The sequence below is a fragment of the Hyla sarda genome, assembly GCF_029499605.1.
Source record: "Hyla sarda isolate aHylSar1 chromosome 1 unlocalized genomic scaffold, aHylSar1.hap1 SUPER_1_unloc_7, whole genome shotgun sequence".
In the NCBI taxonomy this organism is placed as follows: Eukaryota; Metazoa; Chordata; class Amphibia; order Anura; family Hylidae; genus Hyla; species Hyla sarda.
In genome coordinates, this window is record NW_026607593.1 from 58,935 (window position 1) to 82,859 (window position 23,925).

At 44.3% G+C, this 23,925-nt stretch overlaps 2 protein-coding genes across 2 annotated transcripts in view; one reads left to right on the forward strand and one right to left on the reverse strand.

The window, feature by feature from the left end:
• Positions 1–23,925, forward strand: part of LOC130298252 (zinc finger protein 850-like) — a 411,906-nt gene that overhangs the window by 51,111 nt on the left and 336,870 nt on the right. The gene's annotated exons all lie outside the window — the stretch shown is intronic.
• LOC130298272 (gastrula zinc finger protein XlCGF66.1-like) lies at positions 44–3,723 on the reverse strand. The gene is made up of 4 exons (XM_056551203.1): positions 3,582–3,723; positions 1,654–1,833; positions 236–362; positions 44–152 (listed from the first exon to the last, which is right to left on the reverse strand). The coding sequence occupies exons 1-4, from the start codon at positions 3,657–3,659 to the stop codon at positions 58–60; spliced, it is 480 nt and encodes a 159-aa protein (XP_056407178.1). The 5' UTR covers positions 3,660–3,723; the 3' UTR covers positions 44–57.

Sequence of the window (23,925 nt, forward strand, 5' to 3'; positions counted from 1 at the left end):
AGGAGATGAGGAGTCATGGAGGGTGAGGGGACTGACCACAAGAGCTTCACAGCCCTTCTACAGATCATAGGGAATATCTCCATCTACCTGATCATCCTGTGGAAGAAGAGGACGGGGACACCTCTCTGGTGCTGTTCTCTTACTGGATCTGACTGTAGGGAACACATACAGAGACTGAATTCATTCTTTACATACAAATAATGAGAGGACGTGTGTATATAGTCATGTCTATTACCTGGTGATGTGAGGGGCTGCTGATCCTCCATCATCACCTGATCCTTGTACTGATCCTTGTGTCCTTCTACATACTCCCACTCCTCCATGGAGAAATAGACCGCCACGTCCTGACACCTTATAGGAACCTGACACACAATGATACAGTCATCACCCCGACCCCTCCAGTGGTGTTACTGTATAATGTCCCAGCATTCCCAGCAGTGTCACCTCTCCAGTCATCACCAGACCCCTCCATTACTGTATAATGTCCCAGCAGTGTCACCTCTCCAGTCATCACCAGACCCCTCCATTACTGTATAATGTCCCAGCAGTGTCACCTCTCCAGTCATCACCAGACCCCTCCATTACTGTATAATGTCCCAGCATTCCCAGCAGTGTCACCTCTCCAGTCATCACCAGACCCCTCCATTACTGTATAATGTCCCAGCAGTGTCACCTCTCCAGTCATCACCAGACCCCTCCATTACTGTATAATGTCCCAGCAGTGTCACCTCTCCAGTCATCACCAGACCCCTCCATTACTGTATAATGTCCCAGCATTCCCAGCAGTGTCACCTCTCCAGTCATCACCAGACCCCTCCATTACTGTATAATGTCCCAGCAGTGTCACCTCTCCAGTCATCACCAGACCCCTCCATTACTGTATAATGTCCCAGCATTCCCAGCAGTGTCACCTCTCCAGTCATCACCAGACCCCTCCATTACTGTATAATGTCCCAGCAGTGTCACCTCTCCAGTCATCACCAGACCCCTCCATTACTGTATAATGTCCCAGCAGTGTCACCTCTCCAGTCATCACCAGACCCCTCCATTACTGTATAAAGTCCCAGCAGTGTCACCTCTCCAGTCATCACCAGACCCCTCCATTACTGTATAATGTCCCAGCAGTGTCACCTCTCCAGTCATCACCAGACCCCTCCATTACTGTATAATGTCCCAGCATTCCCAGCAGTGTCACCTCTCCAGTCATCACCAGACCCCTCCATTACTGTATAATGTCCCAGCATTCCCAGCAGTGTCACCTCTCCAGTCATCACCAGACCCCTCCATTACTGTATAATGTCCCAGCAGGGTCACCTCTCCAGTCATCACCAGACCTCTCCATTACTATATAATGTCCCAGCAGTGTCACCTCTCCAGTCATCACCAGACCCCTCCATTACTGTATAATGTCCCAGCATTCCCAGCAGTGTCACCTCTCCAGTCATCACCAGACCCCTCCATTACTGTATAATGTCCCAGCAGTGTCACCTCTCCAGTCATCCCCAGACCCCTCCATTACTGTATAATGTCCCAGCAGTGTCACCTCTCCAGTCATCACCAGACCCCTCCATTACTGTATAATGTCCCAGCAGTGTCATCTCTCCAGTCATCACCAGACCCCTCCATTACTGTATAATGTCCCAGCAGGGTCACCTCTCCAGTCAGCAGCTCCATCATCTTGTTGATGAGTTCTCGGATCTTCTGTTCATCCATTTCCTCATGTATCAGGGAGTGAGGTGGGGGCCCCGGGATTGGGCTCAGGGTTCTTCCCCATCCTTCACACACAGGGGCCCGACAGTGCCCACTAGAGGACTTCTTCACTACTGTGTAATCCTGTGTATGGAGAGACACATTAATATCACTACATAAATTCCCAGAATCCCTCACCTCTCCAGTCATATCCATCTGTTATTACATAGATAAGAATGAGGTCATGTGACATCACTCCCAGAATCCCTCACCTCTCCAGTCATATCCATCTGTTATTACATAGATAAGAATGAGGTCATGTGACATCACTCCCAGAATCCCTCACCTCTCCAGTCATATCCATCTGTTATTACATGGATAAGAATGAGGTCATGTGACATCACTCCCAGCATCCCTCACCTCTCCAGTCACATCCATCTGTTATTACATAGATAAGAATGAGGTCATGTGACATCACTCCCAGAATCCCTCAGCTCTCCAGTCATATCCATCTGTTATTACATAGATAAGAATGAGGTCATGTGACATCACTCCCAGAATCCCTCACCTCTCCAGTCATATCCATTTGTTATTACATAGATAAGAATGAGGTCATGTGACATCACTCCCAGAATCCCTCACCTCTCCAGTCATATCGATCTGTTATTCCATAGATAAGAATGAGGTCATGTGACATCACTCCCAGAATCCCTCACCTCTCCAGTCATATCTGCTATTACATAGATAAGAATGAGGTCATGTGATATCACTCCCAGAATCCCTCACCTCTCCAGTCATATCCATCTGTTATTACATAGATAAGAATGAGGTCATGTGACATCACTCCCAGAATCCCTCACCTCTCCAGTCATATCCATCTGTTATTACATAGATAAGAATGAGGTCATGTGACATCACTCCCAGAATCCCTCACCTCTCCAGTCATATCCATCTGTTATTACATAGATAAGAATGAGGTCATGTGACATCACTCCCAGAATCCCTCACCTCTCCAGTCATATCCATCTGTTATTACATAGATAAGAATGAGGTCATGTGACATCACTCCCAGAATCCCTCACCTCTCCAGTCATATCCATTTGTTATTACATAGATAAGAATGAGGTCATGTGACATCACTCCCAGAATCCCTCACCTCTCCAGTCATATCTGTTATTACATAGATAAGAATGAGGTCATGTGATATCACTCCCAGAATCCCTCACCTCTCCAGTCATATCCATCTGTTATTACATAGATAAGAATGAGGTCATGTGACATCACTCCCAGAATCCCTCACCTCTCCAGTCATATCCATCTGTTATTACATAGATAAGAATGAGGTCATGTGACATCACTCCCAGAATCCCTCACCTCTCCAGTCATATCCATCTGTTATTACATAGATAAGAATGAGGTCATGTGACATCACTCCCAGAATCCCTCACCTCTCCAGTCATATCCATCTGTTATTACATAGATAAGAATGAGGTCATGTGACATCACTCCCAGAATCCCTCACCTCTCCAGTCATATCCCTCTGTTATTACATAGATAAGAATGAGGTCATGTGACATCACTCCCAGAATCCCTCACCTCTCCAGTCATATCCATCTGTTATTACATAGATAAGAATGAGGTCATGTGACATCACTCCCAGAATCCCTCACCTCCCCAGTCATATCCATCTGTTATTACATAGATAAGAATGAGGTCATGTGACATCACTCCCAGAATCCCTCACCTCTCCAGTCATATCCATCTGTTATTACATAGATAAGAATGAGGTCATGTGACATCACTCCCAGAATCCCTCACCTCTCCAGTCATATCCATCTGTTATTACATAGATAAGAATGAGGTCATGTGACATCACTCCCAGAATCCCTCACCTCTCCAGTAAGCCGGAAGAGTATCTGTAGGGTGAGGTTTATGATCCTGTCGGCCATCTTGTTCCTGTCTCTCTCCATGGTTGATGGGTCATCCAGGAGATTTCTCTTATATAGAAGATATCAGCAGAGGATCCTGGATTGGAGAAACCTGAAGGGAAGAAGAGGAGACGATGATAAACCGCACCAGATTCTATGGAGAAATAAAATCCATTTCCTGGAGATAATCTGGGGAAACATCTGAGGAGACATTATAGGAGTTTTCAGATTTCTCTATAAAACAAAATCCATTGCCCGAGGGCTGTAAAATAAGAGACTAGAGCGCACTCCCCTCTCCCGTCCAGTGGTGGCGCTCTGGTCCTCCAGGTCTTCTGAGGTCGCTCTCCCTGCTCTGCTGAAGATGTTGTGAATCCATTTCTCCTAATCTCTGAGGCTGCGGTGTATTCAGAACGTCTTCATCAGAGCAGGGAGAAGAATAGAGGGATTCAATATGACATTGTCCAATGAAGAATACTGAAATGTGTCCACTAGGGGGCACAATATACATCACAATTACATCAGGATTTTATGTGAATTGTGATATGTCCCCCCGGAAGAACCTGCTATTACCTGCAGCAGAGGCCGAGCATCATATACCGTTACACACGCAGGGTCTGGGCCACCACCGGAGTCAGTGTTTCCCAAGCAGGGTGCCTCCAGCTGTTACAGCATTTGGCTGTCAGGGCATGCTGGGAGTTGAATTTTACAACAGCTGGAGGCACGCTGGTTTGGAAACACTGTCTATAGTAATAATAGGGGAGCGGGAGAAACTTAAAAAACCTGATGCTTACATAGTCCTGTATGGAAGAAGTGGCTGATACCCGGAGAAAAGAGACTGATCAGGTGACAGGATGGGCGGGTAAGTGACCTGATACCTTCACCATCCAGACATCCCCTGGGGGGCAGTATAGGGAGGAAATCAGGCAAACAACCGCTGGTCGGCACGGCGCTCCCTAGAGAAACAACCGTACAGCGCCATGTCTAAGCCACGCCCACCTACATTATTTTATTACAAAAATGGGATATAAACTTATTAGGGGAGGGGCTTCTATTACAAACCCTGAATAACGCTCTGCCATAGTGATCAGTGTTATCGGTGCTCGGCTTATACAGGCTGTGGAGGTGTCTGTATACTTAGAGCACCGAACTGAGCACAGAGCACGGTAAGGGGCCCTCCGGCCGTCATCTCAGCTGATCTAGACTCCGCCCCCCAACAACTGCATTTTACTCATTTTAGATCCTGCAATCGACGTTGATCATGGAATCTAACGGGTTAATGATGATGAGCGTCATTAGTGGTGAGTCCTGGCTGCTTATAGCTCCTGAGCTCACCTCAAAGTCCCATATGGGGCACAGAATGTAAATATACATTGTGTCCTTAAGGGTTAATAATAAACATCCCCAATAATCCTGATCTGATGGTGACCGCACACACATACCTGTATCTGTAGAGGAGCCGTGTGCTTACAGGACCTGCGATGATGTCACCGTCATGTGATCAGTCACATGGAGGAGGAGGAGTCACATGATCAGGGGCTGCTGCTCTGAGAGATCTCCACACACAGCAGCAGTGACTGCCCCACCAGGACCTGCTCTGTATCTGCTACATGCTGGAGGTGTAGGACCTGTGATGATGTCACAATCATGTGACCAGTACATTTTGGGGCGAAGTTTAGCAGTATAGATGTGACTGTGGCTGAAGGACCTGTGGGGTGGATCATGTGACAGGAGTGGGCGGAGCTCAGCAGTGCAGGATAGAAGAGATTGTGAGAGAAGGACCTGTGACAATGGTCATGTGACTGCAGAGTCCTGCATACACTGAGCAGATGAGCCTAGAGCAGCAGCCCCTGATCATGTGACTCCTCCTCCTCCATGTGACTGATCACATGACTGTGACATCATGCAGGTCCTATAAGTGGCTCCTGTACAGCTCTGCAAGTGGAGGTATGTGTGTGGTTACATGTGGAGGCTGTCAGATGGGTTTTTGAACTATTAACCCTTTCAGGACTCGGTAGTTTTGAGTTTTAACCCCTTAAGGACACAGTGATTTCTCTTTTTAATTTTTTTTCCCTTCTAATAGCCATAATGATTGCAAATTCCTCCTTACAAACCCATATGAGGCTTCTTGTTCTTGTTCTTGTTGTTTTTTTCACCACCGATTTGTACTTTGTAATGACATCACTCATTTTACCTCAAAATCTACAACAAGGGACAAAAAAATATGAATTGTTGGGTGAAAGTAATTTTTTTAATCTGGGGTCTTCTGTTTGGACGCAGTGCACATTACAGTAATAATTCTCTTTATTCTGTAGGTCCAAACGATTACAATGATAAATGATTTATATAGGTTTTATTTTAATACTTTTAAAATATAAAACAATTCTTACTTTTTGTACAATAATGAGTCTGTATCAGATTGTCCTACCTTGACCCCTATAACTCTCTTATTATTCCGTATACAGGGATGTATGAAAGTCATTTTTTGCGCCGTGATCTGTAATTTTTATTGGAACCACTTTAGTTTTGATGAGACTCTTTGATCACTTTTTAAGAATTTTTTTCTGGTCCATGAAGTTTTATTTTTTTACGTTTACGCCATTGACCGTGCGGTTACACATATGTTTAGGTCTATTTTTTGTTTACATTATTTTATTTTAAAATAAATTGGTAAATGGGGAAGATTCAGTCGTTTATTAGGGGAGGGGCTTATTCACATTAAGTTAATGTTCTTTTTACCTTATTCCCAGTTTTTTAGTCCCTGTAGTAGACTATTACATGGAATCTATAGATTACATACACTGATCAATGCTGTGATGCTGAGGCTGCCTGCAGGATTGGAGCGTCGTTCAGACAGCGTGGAGCGAGGTTAGGGACCTCCACACGTTCTCTCAGCTGACCGGGACCCCGCTATTTCACTGTGGGTGTCCTTATCAGATCCACTGAGCTACCGGAAATAGATTTTTGGCATTGGTGATGTCCGGCATTAGCAATGAGTCCCAGATGCTGATAGCAGGTAGGACCTAGGGGCTATGAATCGTGGTGAACTCCTGACTGTGCTTCATAGACTGGCAGCGGCCTCCCCCTCCCCTCCAAATCTTATCACTTTAATGACAGGAGTCCCTGCTCTGAAAGGGGTTTCCTGCACAAGAGCAGAAGATATGCCAGATTTGAAGCGTCTCCTGCTCCGGAGCGGGGCCCATGGCTATACATTATATACCTCCTGCCCAGTCAGCCATGAAGGAGTTAAATGGTGGTGATGCATTGCCACTTAACTTTTTTGGGGCCACACACTATACAGATAGCTGCTTATTGTCCCTTTACTCACTGGGATAAGAACAACCAGTCTATCTAGGGTTAAGTGGCGCACAGCACTGCCAATTCTATCCTTAGGGGCCAGACAGTAAGCAGCCATCTATATAGTCCCGGGGGAGGGGAGCAGTGATACTATGAAATATCACTTAAATGGGCACTGTCATGAAAAAAATGTTTTATATGTTGTAGTACTTAAGTACTACAACATATCTCTAATATACTTTAATTTAAAAAAGTGATTTTAAACCAGTTTAAAATCACTTTTAAATTCGGCCACTAGGGGTCGCCCTCCTAGTGGCCGAATGCATTCGGCAGTGACATCACTACAGAATTTCGACTCATTTAATCCTGGCAATGAGTCGAAATTCAGTCACTGCGGTGCTCGCTCCCGCCTGTCAATCAAACAGAGAGCGAGCACGCTGATAGCTGGGGCTGCGCGCATTGGCCAACTCCACTGGCTTCGCGCGCAACCCCACACGCCCCCTTTACCCTGTCCGGAGGCAGCGCGCGCACTCATTGCTGCGCTGATCCTCCGGATGGGTAAGTCTGATCTGAGGTCTTATATTACTTTACAAACTTTACAAATTACGGCCAGAAATTGTTTTGTTTGGGATCTGGCATCAATTAAAATATTTACAAAGATTCTTCTTGTAGTTTGCCAACTACAACTCCCAGCATGCCATGATTGCCATTAGCTGTCAGGCCATGCTGAGAACTGTAGTTGTGAAACAGCTGGAGGCCCCCTATTAGATAACACTCATGCCAGATGTATATATAGTATATCATTACATACATACATACATATATATATATTTGGATATATTTGTATGTAATGATATACTATATATACATCTGGCATGAGTGTTATCTAATAGGGGGCCTCCAGCTGTTTCACAACTACAATTCTCAGCATGGCCTGACAGCTAATGGCAATCATGGCATGCTGGGAATTGTAGTTGGGAAATATTAGGAAATGTATCATGGCAGGAATATATAGTAGAATACACATATATATATATATATGTATATATGCATGTGTGTTTGTATATATGTGTGTTTGTATGTATATGTATTTTCCTATATATTATTGCCATTATATATTTCCTAATAGGACGCCTAATGATGTTTCCCAACTACAACTCCCAGCATTCAGGGATAGCCAATAGTTTAGCCAATGCAGAATTTTTTTTATTGTGAAACAGCTGGAGACACACTTTAAGTAAAACACTCTGGGCATAGATATAAAACGTAGTATATATCCATGACATGAGTGTTTTCAAAACCGTGTGCCTCCAGCTGTTTGACATTACAACTTCATGCATGACATCACAGCTTTTGTCTATCACCGAATGCTGGGAGTTGTAGTTGTGAAACAGCCTTAGGCGCAGTATTAGGAAATATATAATGGCAGGTATACCTAGAAGAATATATATATATATACGCACACAATAATATATTATATATAATAGACATTATTGTTTTCTGTACAGGGTGCCTACATCTGTTTGTTCATGTATGCTTTTTTAAAATCAAAAATAAATAGTGTAAAAACAACCTGACCTACAAGGCTACACCCTTTAATGTCTGGATGTCTAGTGAAGACTCTGCTGACCTAATGATAATTTATGGCAAGAAACATTACAGACTACTTTCTTATCTCGACTTGTCAAAGAATGATGAATTAGGGTCTAGTTAAAAATTCCAACTTGCTTACGTAGTATTTTTTTCAAAAGGAATTTACTTTAGTCCGCTATTTATTAACTGTGACAGTCGCAACTGCGCAATAAAAAGTCGGAACTACCTTAAAAAATTGACTAAATTTACTCCACCATTTTACTAACCCATTTTTCATGGTTTTTATTTTCTTCTCATTTCAGATCTGTGTATCCTGTGGACTTGTTCGGATGCGGTGGACTACTTCGATGAACAGCATTTATCTTTGTTAGATTTTAATAAAATGGTTAACGAGGGCTTGTGGGGGGGAGTGTTTTTTTGTAATAAATTTTTTAAACCTGTTGTGTTTTTTTCTTACTTTACTTTACAGCTTTGCAGTGGAAGCTGTCTTATAGACGGAGTCCATTACTAACCCAGGCTTAGCGTTAGCCACAAAAACAGCTAGCGCTAACCCCCAATTATTACCCTGGTACCCAACGCCACAGGGGTGCTGGGAAGAGCCGGTACCAACAGGCCCGGAGCATCAAAAATGGCGCTCCTGGGCCTAGGCAGTAACAGGCTGGCGTTATTTAGGCTGGGGAGGGCCAGTAACAATGGTCCTCGCCCACCCTGGTAACGTCAGGCTGTTACTGTTTGGTTGGTATTTGGCTGAGAATAAAAATAGGGGGACCCTATGCGTTTAAAAAAAATAAAAATAATTAAATATAAAAAAAAACACATAGGGTCCCCCCTATTTTTATTCTTAGCCAAATACCAACCAAACAGTAACAGCCTGACGTTACCAGGGTGGGCGAGGACCATTGTTACTGGCCCTCCCCAGCCTAAATAACGCCAGCCTGTTACTGCCTAGGCCCAGGAGCGCCATTTTTGATGCTCCGGGCCTGTTGGTACCGGCTCTTCCCAGCACCCCTGTGGCGTTGGGTACCAGGGTAATAACAAAAACAAACAAAAACAAAAACTAGCCTAAATAACGCCAGCATGTTATCGCCTAGTCCCAGGAGCGCAAATTTTGACGCTACGGGCCTGTTGGTACCGGCTCTTCCCGGCACCCCTGTGGCGTTGGGTGCCGGGGTAATAATTGGGGGTTAGCGCTAGCTGTTTTTGTGCCTAACGCTAAGCCCCGGCTTAGTAATGGACTCCGTCTATAAGACAGCTTCCCCTACAAAGCCTGTAAAGTAACATTTAAAAAAACAACAGGTTTAAAAAAAAAAAAATTATTACAAAAAAACACTCCCCCCGCAAGCCCTCGTTAACCATTTTATTAACATCAAGCAAAGAAAAACGCCGGTCTTCAAAAGTAGTCCACCGAAGGAGTCCACAGGATACACGCATCTGAAATAAGAAGTAACAAAAAAAAATTTCAATAAGTACATTTATGGAGAAAAAACAGTGTTAAAAATAATGTATTAAACACACACACATGAATATATATATATATAGATATATATATATATATATATATATATATATATATATCCAAAAATGAGAAATCCAGCAGCACACCAATATAGTGAAAAACTGTTTGTGAAGTTTATTCACCCATAGTAAGACTATATTGGTGTGCTGCTGGATTTCTCATTTTTGGATATCCGTACCAAAAAGCCTGTACCGGCTTGCATCTGGCATCTCTGAGTTGTGCGGCTTCTTCCCTTTTGTTTTGTGTGTGTGTATATATATATATATATATATATATATATATATATATATAGCACTTTTTTTTTTAAAGATTCAAAGTGGTTTTCTGTAGTCATTAATTGGTTTTTGCTTATCAACCCCCTGTGATAGTATGATAAATGTCATACATAAGCAAAAGCAAGAAAAAAATGACTACAGAACTCGCTTATCAAAGCAACGATGATAAATGTCCCCGAATGAGTTTATAAATGCGGTCCACCCACAGTTCTGTAAGCCAAGCCAGTGCTGGTTTAGATTTGCGCATATGTTGCCAAAGTAGCGCCAAGAGGTGCGACTAACTGACATGATAAAGTCTCACATGATAAATTCATGACCACTGCATTATATCAATTGTAACCATGACTTGGTATGATCCATGTGAAAACCCTTATAAAGCAAACGTTGCGATGACTAGTCTAAAAACAGCAACTGAGACAAACTCTGAGACAAATGTATGCTACAAAACCAGGGAAATTAAAATTCCTAACTTAACCCATATTTACAATGTCTAGTAACTTATCATATCAGTGTTGTAAATTGTGTATTATTATTATTTTATTATATTATATTTCATAGTATCTTTGAAAAATAATTTTTCTGTGTTGGATTTAGAGAAAGATCAACACCTGATTTATTCAGGTAAGTTTTCAAAAACCTATAATTAATTTTTTTAATAAATACCGAGAGAAACAGAGAGACAGATAAAAACATGTACATATATATTTATATTTATTATTCTATTTTTTCAGGTTAATATTGACTTGGATTTTGCTGTTTGGGTCTTGACGACCACAGATCTATACAGGTTGGTTTGCATACAAATACTAAATATATATATAAACTATATTTGAGTTGCCCTATTAGTTCAGTGATGCAAAATTCACAATCATGTAGCAGTATCTTGTAATACCTTTTTATTGGACTATCATAATTTAGGAAAAACAAGTCTAAACCATTTCAGAACACACAATAAGGCTGGGTTCACATATGTCCGGCAATCTCGACACAACTTATACCACAACTGATGACAACTTGTCATCATCTGTGTGGCATCCGGTATACATTGATTCTGGGCAATGAACAGGGGAACGCAGCAAGCTGTGTTCCCATGTCCAGTGTCCTCAGGCGTGTACAACTATCTGGCGTCAATATTGAGACGCCGGATGATTGTGAACAGTCCCATATAAAATAATGGGATCAGTTCTAGCATCACTTTCCCTCCTGACGCCTGATATATGTGATTGAACCCTTAGACAGTTCACAATCATCTGGCGTCTCAATTTTTAAGCAGGATGGTTGGACACGCCGGAGGGCACTGGACATGGGAACGCAGCTTTCTGATCAATGGATGCCGGATGCCACACAAATGATGACAAGTTGTCACCTGTTCTGGCATCAATTGTGTTGAGATTTAGGCTGAGTTCCCCTATTCCGGACATATGTGAACCCAGCATTAGTTGGTGATACAGCAGGAGTGACAGAAAACAATACGGACAATTTTTTTTCTCTTGTGTGATCAAAAATAGTTCATGTGATGATTAATTATTTCCCCCTCTTGGTATTAATTTATCTGTGATAAGTCACAAGTCCGTTCTGAGATTATTAAGTCCGGATCATTATGCTGGGTTTATATCTGACGTATTGGATAAGTTATTGGAACGGTTTCTCTCCAGTGCACGCTAGAGGGAAACGGTGATGTCCAACAATGATATGTGAACCCAGCCTTACCTAAAAATAATAAATGTACACAGTGAACTCACCAGCAGAATAGTGAGTACAGCTCTGGAATGGGCACTGTCAGATGTAAAAACGTATGAGATGTTGTAAAGCATGCTAAATCAAATGCTTGTGTAATTGCTGTCATTAAAAAAATTCAGCATTCCAGTCCAAAACCTGCCCCCTGCCTCCTAGGATACATTCCAGCCTGGCTGTGTCCCTGCATCAGCACCTATGTCATGGACTTGCCTCATGATTGACAGGTCTGCAGTGCCTCCATTTTCTGCAAAAATACAGCTCCCAGCATGCGCGGTTAGCCTTCTGACATGCTGGGAGTTGTAGTTTTGCAAGATCTGGATGCACCATGGTTAGAAACACAGCTGTAGGCACATGGTGACTGAGGAGAGTAAGGGAGGGGGAGGAGGGGGAGTTGTTATAACAGTGAGAGACCCGCCCCCCCCCCTGCTTCTGTTGGGCAAAATTAAGTTATATCAGAAAAAAAAGCTAATTCTCAGAGAAATGTAGGTTGTATACACATAAAAAGTAAATGTACTTTATCAGGATAAGGTATTGAGCAACATAGAACATTGATCAGACAGGTACACTGAAATAAAATACAGGATATAACTCAGGATCAGTACAGGATAAGTAAAGTAATGTATGTACACAGTGACCTCACCAGCAGAATAGTGAGTACAGCTCTGGAGTATAATACAGGATATAACTCAGGATCAGTACAGGATAAGTAATGTAATGTATGTACACAGTGACCTCACCAGCAGAATAGTGAGTACAGCTCTGGAGTATAATACAGGATATAACTCAGGATCAGTACAGGATAAGTAAAGTAATGTATGTACACAGTGACCTCACCAGCAGAATAGTGAGTACAGCTCTGGAGTATAATACAGGATATAACTCAGGATCAGTACAGGATAAGTAATGTAATGTATGTACACAGTGACCTCACCAGCAGAATAGTGAGTACAGCTCTGAAGTATAATACAGGATATAACTCAGGATCAGTACAGGATAAGTAATGTAATGTATGTACACAGTGACCTCACCAGCAGAATAGTGAGTACAGCTCTGAAGTATAATACAGGATATAACTCAGGATCAGTACAGGATATCTAATGTAATGTATGTACACAGTGACCTCACCAGCAGAATAGTGAGTACAGCTCTGGAGTATAATACAGGATATAACTCAGGATCAGTACAGGATAAGTAATGTAATGTATGTACACAGTGACCTCACCAGCAGAATAGTGAGTACAGCTCTGGAGTATAATACAGGATATAACTCAGGATCAGTACAGGATAAGTAATGTAATGTATGTACACAGTGACCTCACCAGCAGAATAGTGAGTACAGCTCTGGAGTATAATACAGGATATAACTCAGGATCAGTACAGGATATCTAATGTAATGTTTCGCATACAATTGATAATGTCTATAATGTTGACTGATACAAGTTGTTTTTTGCAAACCATTATAAAGATATAATTCTAATTTGCCTATTTCCCATAGAGAATGCCTGCCTGTATTGTTACGGGATGTACTCCACGGTGCAGAGAAGGAGAAGAGGAATTTGCTCTCCATTCATTTACAAAAGCAAAGGATCGCATAAAGTTATGGCTGCTAGCCACCGGGCAAGATTTTGGAAATATCGACAAATTAGTGGATACTATATTCCAATCAAAAACCAGTGCATATCGGCTCTGCTCCTTGCATTTTTCAACATCATGTTACATTCGGAATCCTAAAACCGGAATGAGGAGGCTGTTACCAACAGCTGTACCAAGTATTTTTACAAGGCATGCTGCACCATCGAGCAAGAGGAAAAGATTAGATGGGGATGGTGCATCATCTAGTCAATTTAATCCTGGAGAAATGTGTCCAACCTGCAATCAAGTGGTACCACATATAAATCCAACCCAACCTGAACAAGCAGCCACTCGTTTCAGTACCACAGATTCAGCTACAAACTTTGACCGTTTCTGGGCAACATTTCATGAAGGCATTCAAGTAACTCCTAAAACAACATCAAGAAAAATTCAGTGTTCCCGACTAATGGACAGAAAAAAGGTTAATACAATCCAAAAGTAGGCCACAATTTGTTTTTGGACCAGTGACTTCTGTACCAGTCCGTGGACCCAAGATTTATACATCTACACCACAAAAAATGATACCAACAGGAAAAGGATCTTTGGCCTGTTCTAGTAATGCTCCTGAAACGCATAAAGCAACAGATCCTCCGAATTTACACACAACTTTACTGACAGAATTGACAATATCACCAATTCGGCCCATTCAATCTACTCAACCCATGGTGAGAAAAAAAAAATTACATTACAACTATAATAGAAGAAAGAAGAAGAAGAACCAATTTTTTCCTCTATCACAACGGTTGAAGATGAGGAAGACTCTACTTTTCATGTGTCCAGGGAAGAGAGTCCTTCAAGCAGTGATGAAGGGTACTCACTGTGTTCATCCGATGATGATGAAGAAGAGGAGATGGTCAGTGACACAGAGACTGATCTAAATGTACAAAAACATCCATCTGAAGAAAGAAAATTTCTAGTATATGAAAGCTGCTTGGACAATCTAATTAAAATGCTTCCTTGTCCTGCCTATGCAAATTGTTCAGCAAGTATAGAAAGAATTATAAAAAAACAAATGGGTTCTTATGTAACTGTATATGTGGAATGCAAAAAAATCATTATAGGCGACTATGGCAGAGCCAGCCGCGCCTGCAGAAAAAGCCTTTAGGTAACATCCAGATTGCTACAGCAATAATCACAAGTGGCAATATGGCAATGAGTCTACATATTATCACATACAGAACCGATATATATTTCCTTCTATTGATAATGTGTGGATAAACCATCAACAAGAAGAGTTAATAAAAGTTTACAAATGATCAATCTGTCTTGCAGGAGATGGCCAGTGTGACTCTCCTGGGCACAATGCGAAATATTGCATTTATACATTGATGGATGTAGAAACAAATAAAATTTTATCATTTGACATTCAACAAATTGGCTCCGGGGTGTCCTCTGTTGGACTAGAGAAAATTGCTTGTAGAAATGCTCTTGATTATTTATTATCAAATTATGTCAAAATATTCATGATTTGTACGGATCGTCATGTTGCTATCCGCAAAATGCTACGGGAGGAATACTCTGATATAAAACATGAATTTGATGTGTGGCACCTGGTGAAATCTATTGGGAAAACATTACTTGCAGCCAGTAAACGCAAACAATGTAAAGATTTAACAGAGTGGATTTCCCCAATTAAAAATCATATTTGGTGGAGCACAAATACATGCAAGAAAAATCCAGACGAACTATTGGCACGGTTGAATTCGGTTCTGAACCATGTGAGAGACATCTACACTTGGGAGGATGACAATTCACAATACACCAGTTGTAAGCATGCTGTTCTGGATGAAGAGGTAGAGACCCCAAAAAATGGCTGGACGAAGAAGGTGCAAGTTTTGAGGCTCTAAAAAAAATGATAAAAGACAATAGGCTACAAAAGGACCTACGCCAAATAAGCTATTTTTGTCATACTGGAGACTTGGAAGTATTCCACAGCGCACTGACTAAGTACAGACCAAAAAGGCTTCATTTCAGTGCGAATGGAATGATAGCAAGGACACAGCTTGCAGCTCTGGACCATAATTTTACTGTGAACAGATCACAAGCGGTGGTAAAGAAACAATGTGAAAGTAGTGGACCGGTTGGCACTCCGCGATACAACGTCGCTTACTCAAAAGCTAGAAAGGAATGGTTCCTCCGTTCTATCTATGAGCCCACAAAACAGGATTTTATTTCCACAATAATGAAAAAGTTTTTGATGCTGCAGCTGGGAACCTTCTGGGAACCTTCCATTAGAATAGACTGATAAAAGATCCTCCTTACCATCAAATATTGCACCAGTTGCTAAACCAGACAAGAAAGAAATGATTTCTAGGCACCGTTCTAGATTTTAGATACAGTTTTGTTTTATATATAAAATATCTTTGACATATAATTATCTTTGTTCCAGATATTATATTGTTTAATATATTTTGTAATGTTGAAGGTTTATATTTCTAGTTGTAAAAAAAAGAAATACATTTTTTTATGTTTAATACTCAAAAGTGTGATTTTCTTCTTTTTTTTTACTAGTAGATTAATTATTGTAGTTTTTCAACAGGTGGATTCACCCTTGGAAACACTAATGTGTGTATACTAGCGTTCCACAAACAGGGTGCCTACAGCTGTTGAAACACTACTATTGGGCATGCTTGGGGTTTTAGGTTTGCAACAGCTAGAGACACACTTGGAAACACTGGTTTATAATATATATTTACACATTCAATTCCCTGGTACAGGTAAAGAGTACACAACATGTTATACCTCCCTGTACTGTAGAGGGCGCTACCAGACACCAGTCAGTGCATACACTTCAGTAATACAGGTAAAGAGTACAGAGCATGTAATACCTCCCTGTACTGTAGGGGGCGCTACCAGACAACAGTCAGTGCATACACTTCAGTAATACAGGTAAAGAGCCCTGTAATGTAGGGGGCGCTACCAGACAACAGTCAGTGCATACACTTCAGTAATACAGGTAGAGTACAGAATATGTAATACCTCCCTGTACTGTAGGGGGCGCTACCAGACAACAGTCAGTGCATACACTTCAGTAATACAAGTAGAGTACAGAACATGTAATACCTCCTGTACTGTAGGGGGTGCTACCAGACAACAGTCAGTGCATACACTTCAGTAATACAGGTAAAGAGTACAGAACATGTAATACCACTCTGTACTGTAGGGGGCGCTACCAGACACCAGTCAGTGCATACACTTCAGTAATACAGGTAAAGAGTACAGAACATGTAATACCACTCTGTACTGTAGGGGGCGCTACCAGACACCAGTCAGTGCATACACTTCAGTAATACAGGTAAAGAGTACAGAACATGTAATACCTCCCTGTACTGTAGGGGGAGCTCCCAGACACCAGTCAGTGCATACACTTCAGTAATACAAGTAAAGAGTACAGAACATGTAATACCTCCCTGTACTGTAGGAGGCGCTACCAGACACCAGTCACTGAATACACTTCAGTAATACAGGTAAAGAGTACAGAACATGTAATACCTCCCTGTACTGTAGGGGGCGCTACCAGAAACCAGTCAGTGCATACACTTCAGCAATACAGGTAAAGAGTACAGAACATGTAATACCTCCCTGTACTGTAGGGGGTGATACCAGACACCAGTCAGTGCATACACTTCAGTAATACAGGTAAAGAGTACAGAACATGTAATACCTCCCTGTACTGTAGGGGGTGATACCAGATACCAGTCAGTGCATACACTTCAGTAATACAAGTAGAGTACAGAACATGTAATACCACTCTGTACTGTAGGGGGCGCTAACAGACAACAGTCACTGCATACGCCTCAGTTAGGGCTCGTTCACATAGTTCAGCCGTCCGGCACTGTTTCCCTCCATCGTGCATCGGAAGGAAACTGCTGCTAGAACTCATCCCATTCATTTGAATGGGACAGTTCACAATCATCTAGCGTCTATAATTTTACACCGGATGGTTGGACACGCTGGAGGGGACCTGACAGGGGAACGCAGCTTGCTGGGTTCCCCTGTCCGTTGCCCATAAACAATGGACGCCAGATGCCATACAACTGATGGCAAGATTTTGGCTGAATTCACATATTCCGGATGCCGAACATATTTGAACACAGCCTAATACAGGTGTTTTAAAGGGGTTGTGCGCTGCCCTGCCTTTCGGAGCTCCGCTCACAGCGTCCGGAAGTTCATTACTCTGAACGCTGTGTGCGGGCTTCCGTGTTCGCGGCCGCCGGGCGTGACGTCTCGCCCGCCCCCTCAATGAATGTCTATGGGAAGGGGGCGCGACCGCTGTCATGCCCCCTTCCCATAGACTTTGGTAGAGGGGGCTGGCTAGACTTCACGAGGGGCCGGGTGTGACGTCACGCCCGGCGGCCGCGAACACGGAAGTCCGCACACAGCATTTGTAGTATTGAACTTCCGGACGCTGTGAGCGGAGCTCCGAAAGGCAGGACAGGGGACAACCCCTTTAACTGTGAAATGCCCATTATATTTGGTCGGTTCTTCAAGCCATTGACAAGTGTTACAGATCTGGACTGTCCATAGAATTATTTCACAACCAGTGTGCCTCAAGCTGTTTAAAAACTACAACTCCCAGCAGTCCCGGATAGCCAAAGGCTGCACAGACATGCTGGGTGTTGTAGTTTTGCAACAGATGGAGGCACGCTCGTTTTGAAAAACTGGTCCTTAGTATTTTATTTTGAGTCTGGTTTCAAGTTACAATGGTCCAGAAAACATTGTTGGATGAAACTATTGTATGTTGAGTACATTGTAAGTTGAGTGATCACTGGATTCATTCAGTGGGTGGTACTACATACTTCGTACCAGCTAAATATACAAGATGCTGGTACGATGTATGTAAGAACACCCACTGAATGAATCCAGTATTTCCTGCACTAAAATAATTCAAATAATTTGAAACAATACATCAGTGAAGATAAATAACCATAAATAACTTTTATTTATATAATAAATATAGTAACATAAATAACATTGAAAAGAATTAAATAACAATGTAAACAAAATAACTTAGAACATTTATTATTAGTAAATAAATATTGTGTCTAACAACGAAAATTTTAATCAGACGTTGGACGCCATGTCACAGGCTGCATATTCCCCCGCATATCGAAAACCTGTATAAAATCCGTCCGGGTCAGGAAACTCTTTTCTGATGTATTTTACCACACAAGACGGTATTGGGTTTCTTCTCCGTGGTCCAAGAACATGCAAAACATGAGAAGGAACGGTATGCCGCTTTTCTTATGACCCTTAAAAATTTTTTTTTTTTAAACTTACAAGAAATAAAGATTAGTTACAATACAGTTATATACATAGTTTACTACATTTTTTAATCAAAACAAAGCTTCAATAATACATAGATAGATAATTAGAAATAATAAACATAGCCCAAAAAAAAATATTTCTTTTACCAGTTGCGATTTGCTAACATTTCTTTCCTTGTATTTCTTCCAGCGAATTCTGCCATCATTTCTAGTATTTTTTCATTGAGTCTAAGATGAACTAATTCTTCGTGTTCTAAGATGCACTTCAGACCTTTATCAAATTGTTGATTTAGTGCATCTTCTTCTTGGCAGCAGAAGCTTTCATCCCGGGTCTTCATGACTTTACAATTAGAACACTTGCACCAATTTGTGTTACCTATTCTGGGATGATTGGGATTGCTGTCCTGAGGTATCTCCTGCAGGCTCGGCCATTCAGGATCCTTTTGAAAACAATCCTCTTCTAGCTCTCCATGTTGCTTTCAGGCGTAAACGTTCCATGAGAGCTTGTACTTCCTAATTTAAAAAAAACATGTACATGTGCTAAATATTGTTAAAGGAGTCCTCCGGAGCGCTGGTACTTAGAAAAAAGTTTACCTAATCTGATAGCTCTTTCAAAGACCTTTCCAACGATGCCTCATTTGTCAAATTTGGCCCAGCCATTCTCTTGTAATTGCCACCTGTAGCAGTAAGCAGCCATATCATAAAGACTACATTTCCCATGACTCCCTGCACCAGCTTCCTGTTAGCTGCTGCTCACTCCCCCTCCTCTCCCCCCCCAGGAAATGATAATAAATTATAATAAAGTGACGTCCACAGCTCCTTCCCTTGTGTTTATCTCCTCCCATCCTCCCGCTCCCAGCTCATCAGCCCTCTCCACCCTCACCACATGTACTGATAGGCTGTGGCCACAAGAATGCCTCCCATGTCACAAGAATGCCTCCCATCGCTACCATCACCGCTAGCGGGATCCATGTGCCCACTAGCGCAGTGTTTCCCAACCAGGGTGCCTCCAGCTGTTGCAAAACTACAACTCCCAGCATGCCCGGACAGCCGAAGGCCCTGTGCCCACTATTGGTGTCACAAGAATGCCTCCCGCGATCGCTACCATCACCGCTAGCGGGGTCCCTGTGCCCACTAGTGGTGTCACAAGAATGCCTCCCGCGACCGTTACCATCACCGCTAGCGGGGTCCCTGTGCCCACTAGCGGTGTCACAAGAATGCCTCCCGCGATCGCTACCATCACCGCTAGCGGGGTCCCTGTGCCCACTAGCGGTGTCACAAGAATGCCTCCCGCGATCGCTACCATCACCGCTAGCGGGGTCCCTGTGCCCACTAGCGGTGTCACAAGAATGCCTCCCGCGATCGCTACCATCACCGCTAGCGGGGTCCCTGTGCCCACTAGCGGTGTCACAAGAATGCCTCCCGCGACCGTTACCATCACCGCTAGCGGGGTCCCTGTGCCCACTAGTGGTGTCACAAGAATGCCTCCCGCGACCGTTACCATCACCGCTAGCGGGGTCCCTGTGCCCACTAGCGGTGTCACAAGAATGCCTCCCGTGATCGCTACCATCACCGCTAGCGGGGTCCCTGTGCCCACTAGTGGTGTCACAAGAATGCCTCCTGCGATCGCTACCATCCCCACTAGCGGGGTCCCTGTGCCCACTAGTGGTGTCACAAGAATGCCTCCCGCGACCGTTACCATCACCGCTAGCGGGGTCCCTGTGCCCACTAGTGGTGTCACAAGAATGCCTCCCGCGACCGTTACCATCACCGCTAGCGGGGTCCCTGTGCCCACTAGTGGTGTCACAAGAATGCCTCCCGCGATCGCTACCATCCCCACTAGCGGGGTCCCTGTGCCCACTAGTGGTGTCACAAGAATGCCTCCCGCGACCGTTACCATCACCGCTAGCGGGGTCCCTGTGCCCACTAGTGGTGTCACAAGAATGCCTCCCGCGACCGTTACCATCACCGCTAGCGGGGTCCCTGTGCCCACTAGCGGTGTCACAAGAATGCCGAGCGCGGCTCTGTTCCCCGTCCCTGTCAGCTCTCAGGGTACGAGCCTCGCACGCGGCTAATGTAGTACTGCGCAGGCGCAGCACTACACAAATAACGTAGGGCTAACATAGGCAGCGATAGGAGCCTAGCGTTAGCCCTACGCTATTTGCGTAGTACTGTGCATGCACAGAATAAATTAACTTTGGGGGAGTAGCCGACTCCGGGCTGGGAGGCCGGCACAGCCCGCAGTGACCCATGGGAGCGATGAGTCACCGGGCAAAGATGGCGCCGGATCGTGAGGAAGACGCAGTCGAGCGTCATCAAAAGACCCAGCTTCCGGCCAGATGGAAAAGCGAGGAGAAGACCAGGAAGAAGTCGACATGGACAACGTGAGTATATTACAATGTTATATAACTTTGATTCATGCTTCATTTCCCCCCAATAGGTTACCATCGGAGTACTCCTTTAACTCCCTGGAATAATTATGACATTACATGGACTGTAGATTCATCAGGGAGACAGAGAGTGGCGTTAGAATGTAGTTTAGCAGAATATGACACTTGCTTGTCAGGGTTAGAAATATATAAAACTACCGTATATGACGGCATATAAGACGACGGGGCGTATAAGACGACCCCCAACTATTACAGATCAATTAGAGTTTTTGGATATACTGGCCGTATAAGACTACGCCTCCTACCGCGATGTACAGTACATTGTAGTCCCCCTACATTAGGTAGGCAGTATAGTTCCCCCCATATTGGTAAGTAGTATGTTCCACCACATTAGGTTGTAGTTTCCCCACTTTAGGTTGTAGTTCAACAAAATTAGATTGTAGTTCCCCCACGTTAGGTCAGAAGGTCCTCCACATTAGTAGACAGCTCCCCCACATTAGGTGAGCAGTTACCCGACATTAGTAGACAGCTACCCCAACAGACATACAGCCTCCAGCCATATACAGTATACGGCTGTATGTCTGTGTGCTGCCCCCACAGTGATCCGATCCGATCTGGCCCGGGGTCACAATCTACTGCTAAGGCCTATGGACCGTAACAGTAGGTACCGGGGCTGTAGGAGCGTTGACCGGAACACTGAAAATAGCGCGGCCGGTCACTCACCAGGCCCCGGACGGCGTGCGTCCTCCTGCGCTCCTCCTGCGCTCCTTTGCCGACATCACTGATGTCCCGTGCGTACAACCATAGAGGCGGAGGATTGCAGGAAGATGCGTGATGGCCATGGAACGGTGAGTGACCGGCGGACATCCTTATGTCCGGAAAAGATTTTTCGGGACACAGGGATGTCCGGGATAGGAAAATCGATGATTATCTGTCCAGGCCATCTCCTCTGTGCGTCTGCAGGCGGGGGCCGGCCAGAGCAGGTAAAAACTAATTACTGTATACTAAAAACCAGCGTGCCTCCAGCTGTTGTGAAAATACAACTCCCAGCATGCCCGGATTTCCACTTTTTTAATTATACATTTTATAGTTATTCTATAAAGTATTATAAACTTTATATATATAAATACATTTAAAAAAATGATAGTGAATATTAGATGTTAATGTATAATTATATAACTTACCGGGGTTTCTTCTCTTGCGGGAGTAGTTGAGGAAATAGTTGTTTCTTCCTCACTATCCTCAGTGTCAGTACCAGAATGAGGATTGTAGTCCTAAATATATATATATATATATATATACAGTGACCCCCCGACCTACGATGGCCCCGACATATGATCAGATCGACATACGATGGCCTCTCAGAGGCCATCGCATGTCGACGTCAGCATCGACATACGATGCTTTTTTATGTCGGGGCCATCGCATTAAGTGCTATCCGGCAGCACCAAATGCTTAAGCTGCTGCCGGATAGCAGCTTAATGTTCCCCGTGTGGTGCGGTGAGTATTACTTACCCCTCCACGATGCTCCGGGGTGCCCTCCGGATCCAGCGCTGGTCTTCAGGTGTCTTCTCGGCGCTCCCCGATGACGTCAATACGCTGCTGCGCACGTCATCCAATAGGAATGGCGTACGCAGCGGCGGAATGACGTCGCTACACAGGCCCAGTAATGCCTTGCGGAAGACAGAAGAGGACCGGAGAAGACAGCAGAGGACCGGAGAAGACAGCGGAGGACCGGAGAAGACAGCGGAGGACCGGAGAAGACAGCGGAGGACCGGAGAAGACAGCGGAGGACCGGAGAAGACAGCAGAGGACCGGAGAAGACAGCAGAGGACCGGAGAAGACAGCAGAGGACCGGAGAAGACAGCGGAGGACCGGAGAAGACAGCAGAGGACCGGAGAAGACAGCGGAGGACCGGAGAAGACAGCAGAGGACCGGAGAAGACAGAAGAGGACCGGAGAAGACAGCGGAGGACCGGAGAAGACAGCAGAGGACCGGAGAAGACAGCAGAGGACCGGAGAAGACAGCGTAGGACCGGAGAAGACAGCGGAGGACCGGAGAAGACAGCGGAGGACCGGAGAAGACAGCGGAGGACCGGAGAAGACAGCAGAGGACCGGAGAAGACAGAAGAGGACCGGAGAAGACAGCAGAGGACCGGAGAAGACAGCGGAGGACCGGAGAAGACAGCAGAGGACCGGAGAAGACAGCGGAGGACCGGAGAAGACAGCGGAGGACCGGAGAAGACAGCGGAGGACCGGAGAAGACAGCAGAGGACCGGAGAAGACAGAAGAGGACCGGAGAAGACAGCAGAGGACCGGAGAAGACAGCGGAGGACCGGAGAAGACAGCAGAGGACCGGAGAAGACAGCGGAGGACCGGAGAAGACAGCAGAGGACCGGAGAAGACAGAAGAGGACCGGAGAAGACAGCGGAGGACCGGAGAAGACAGCAGAGGACCGGAGAAGACAGCAGAGGACCGGAGAAGACAGCGGAGGACCGGAGAAGACCAGGAGAGCCCAGCGGAGGCCCGGGGTCACCATCGGGAGCGGCGGGGAAACCATCTGAGCAGCGGGGACAGGTGAGTACAGCTTCCTATACTTTACATT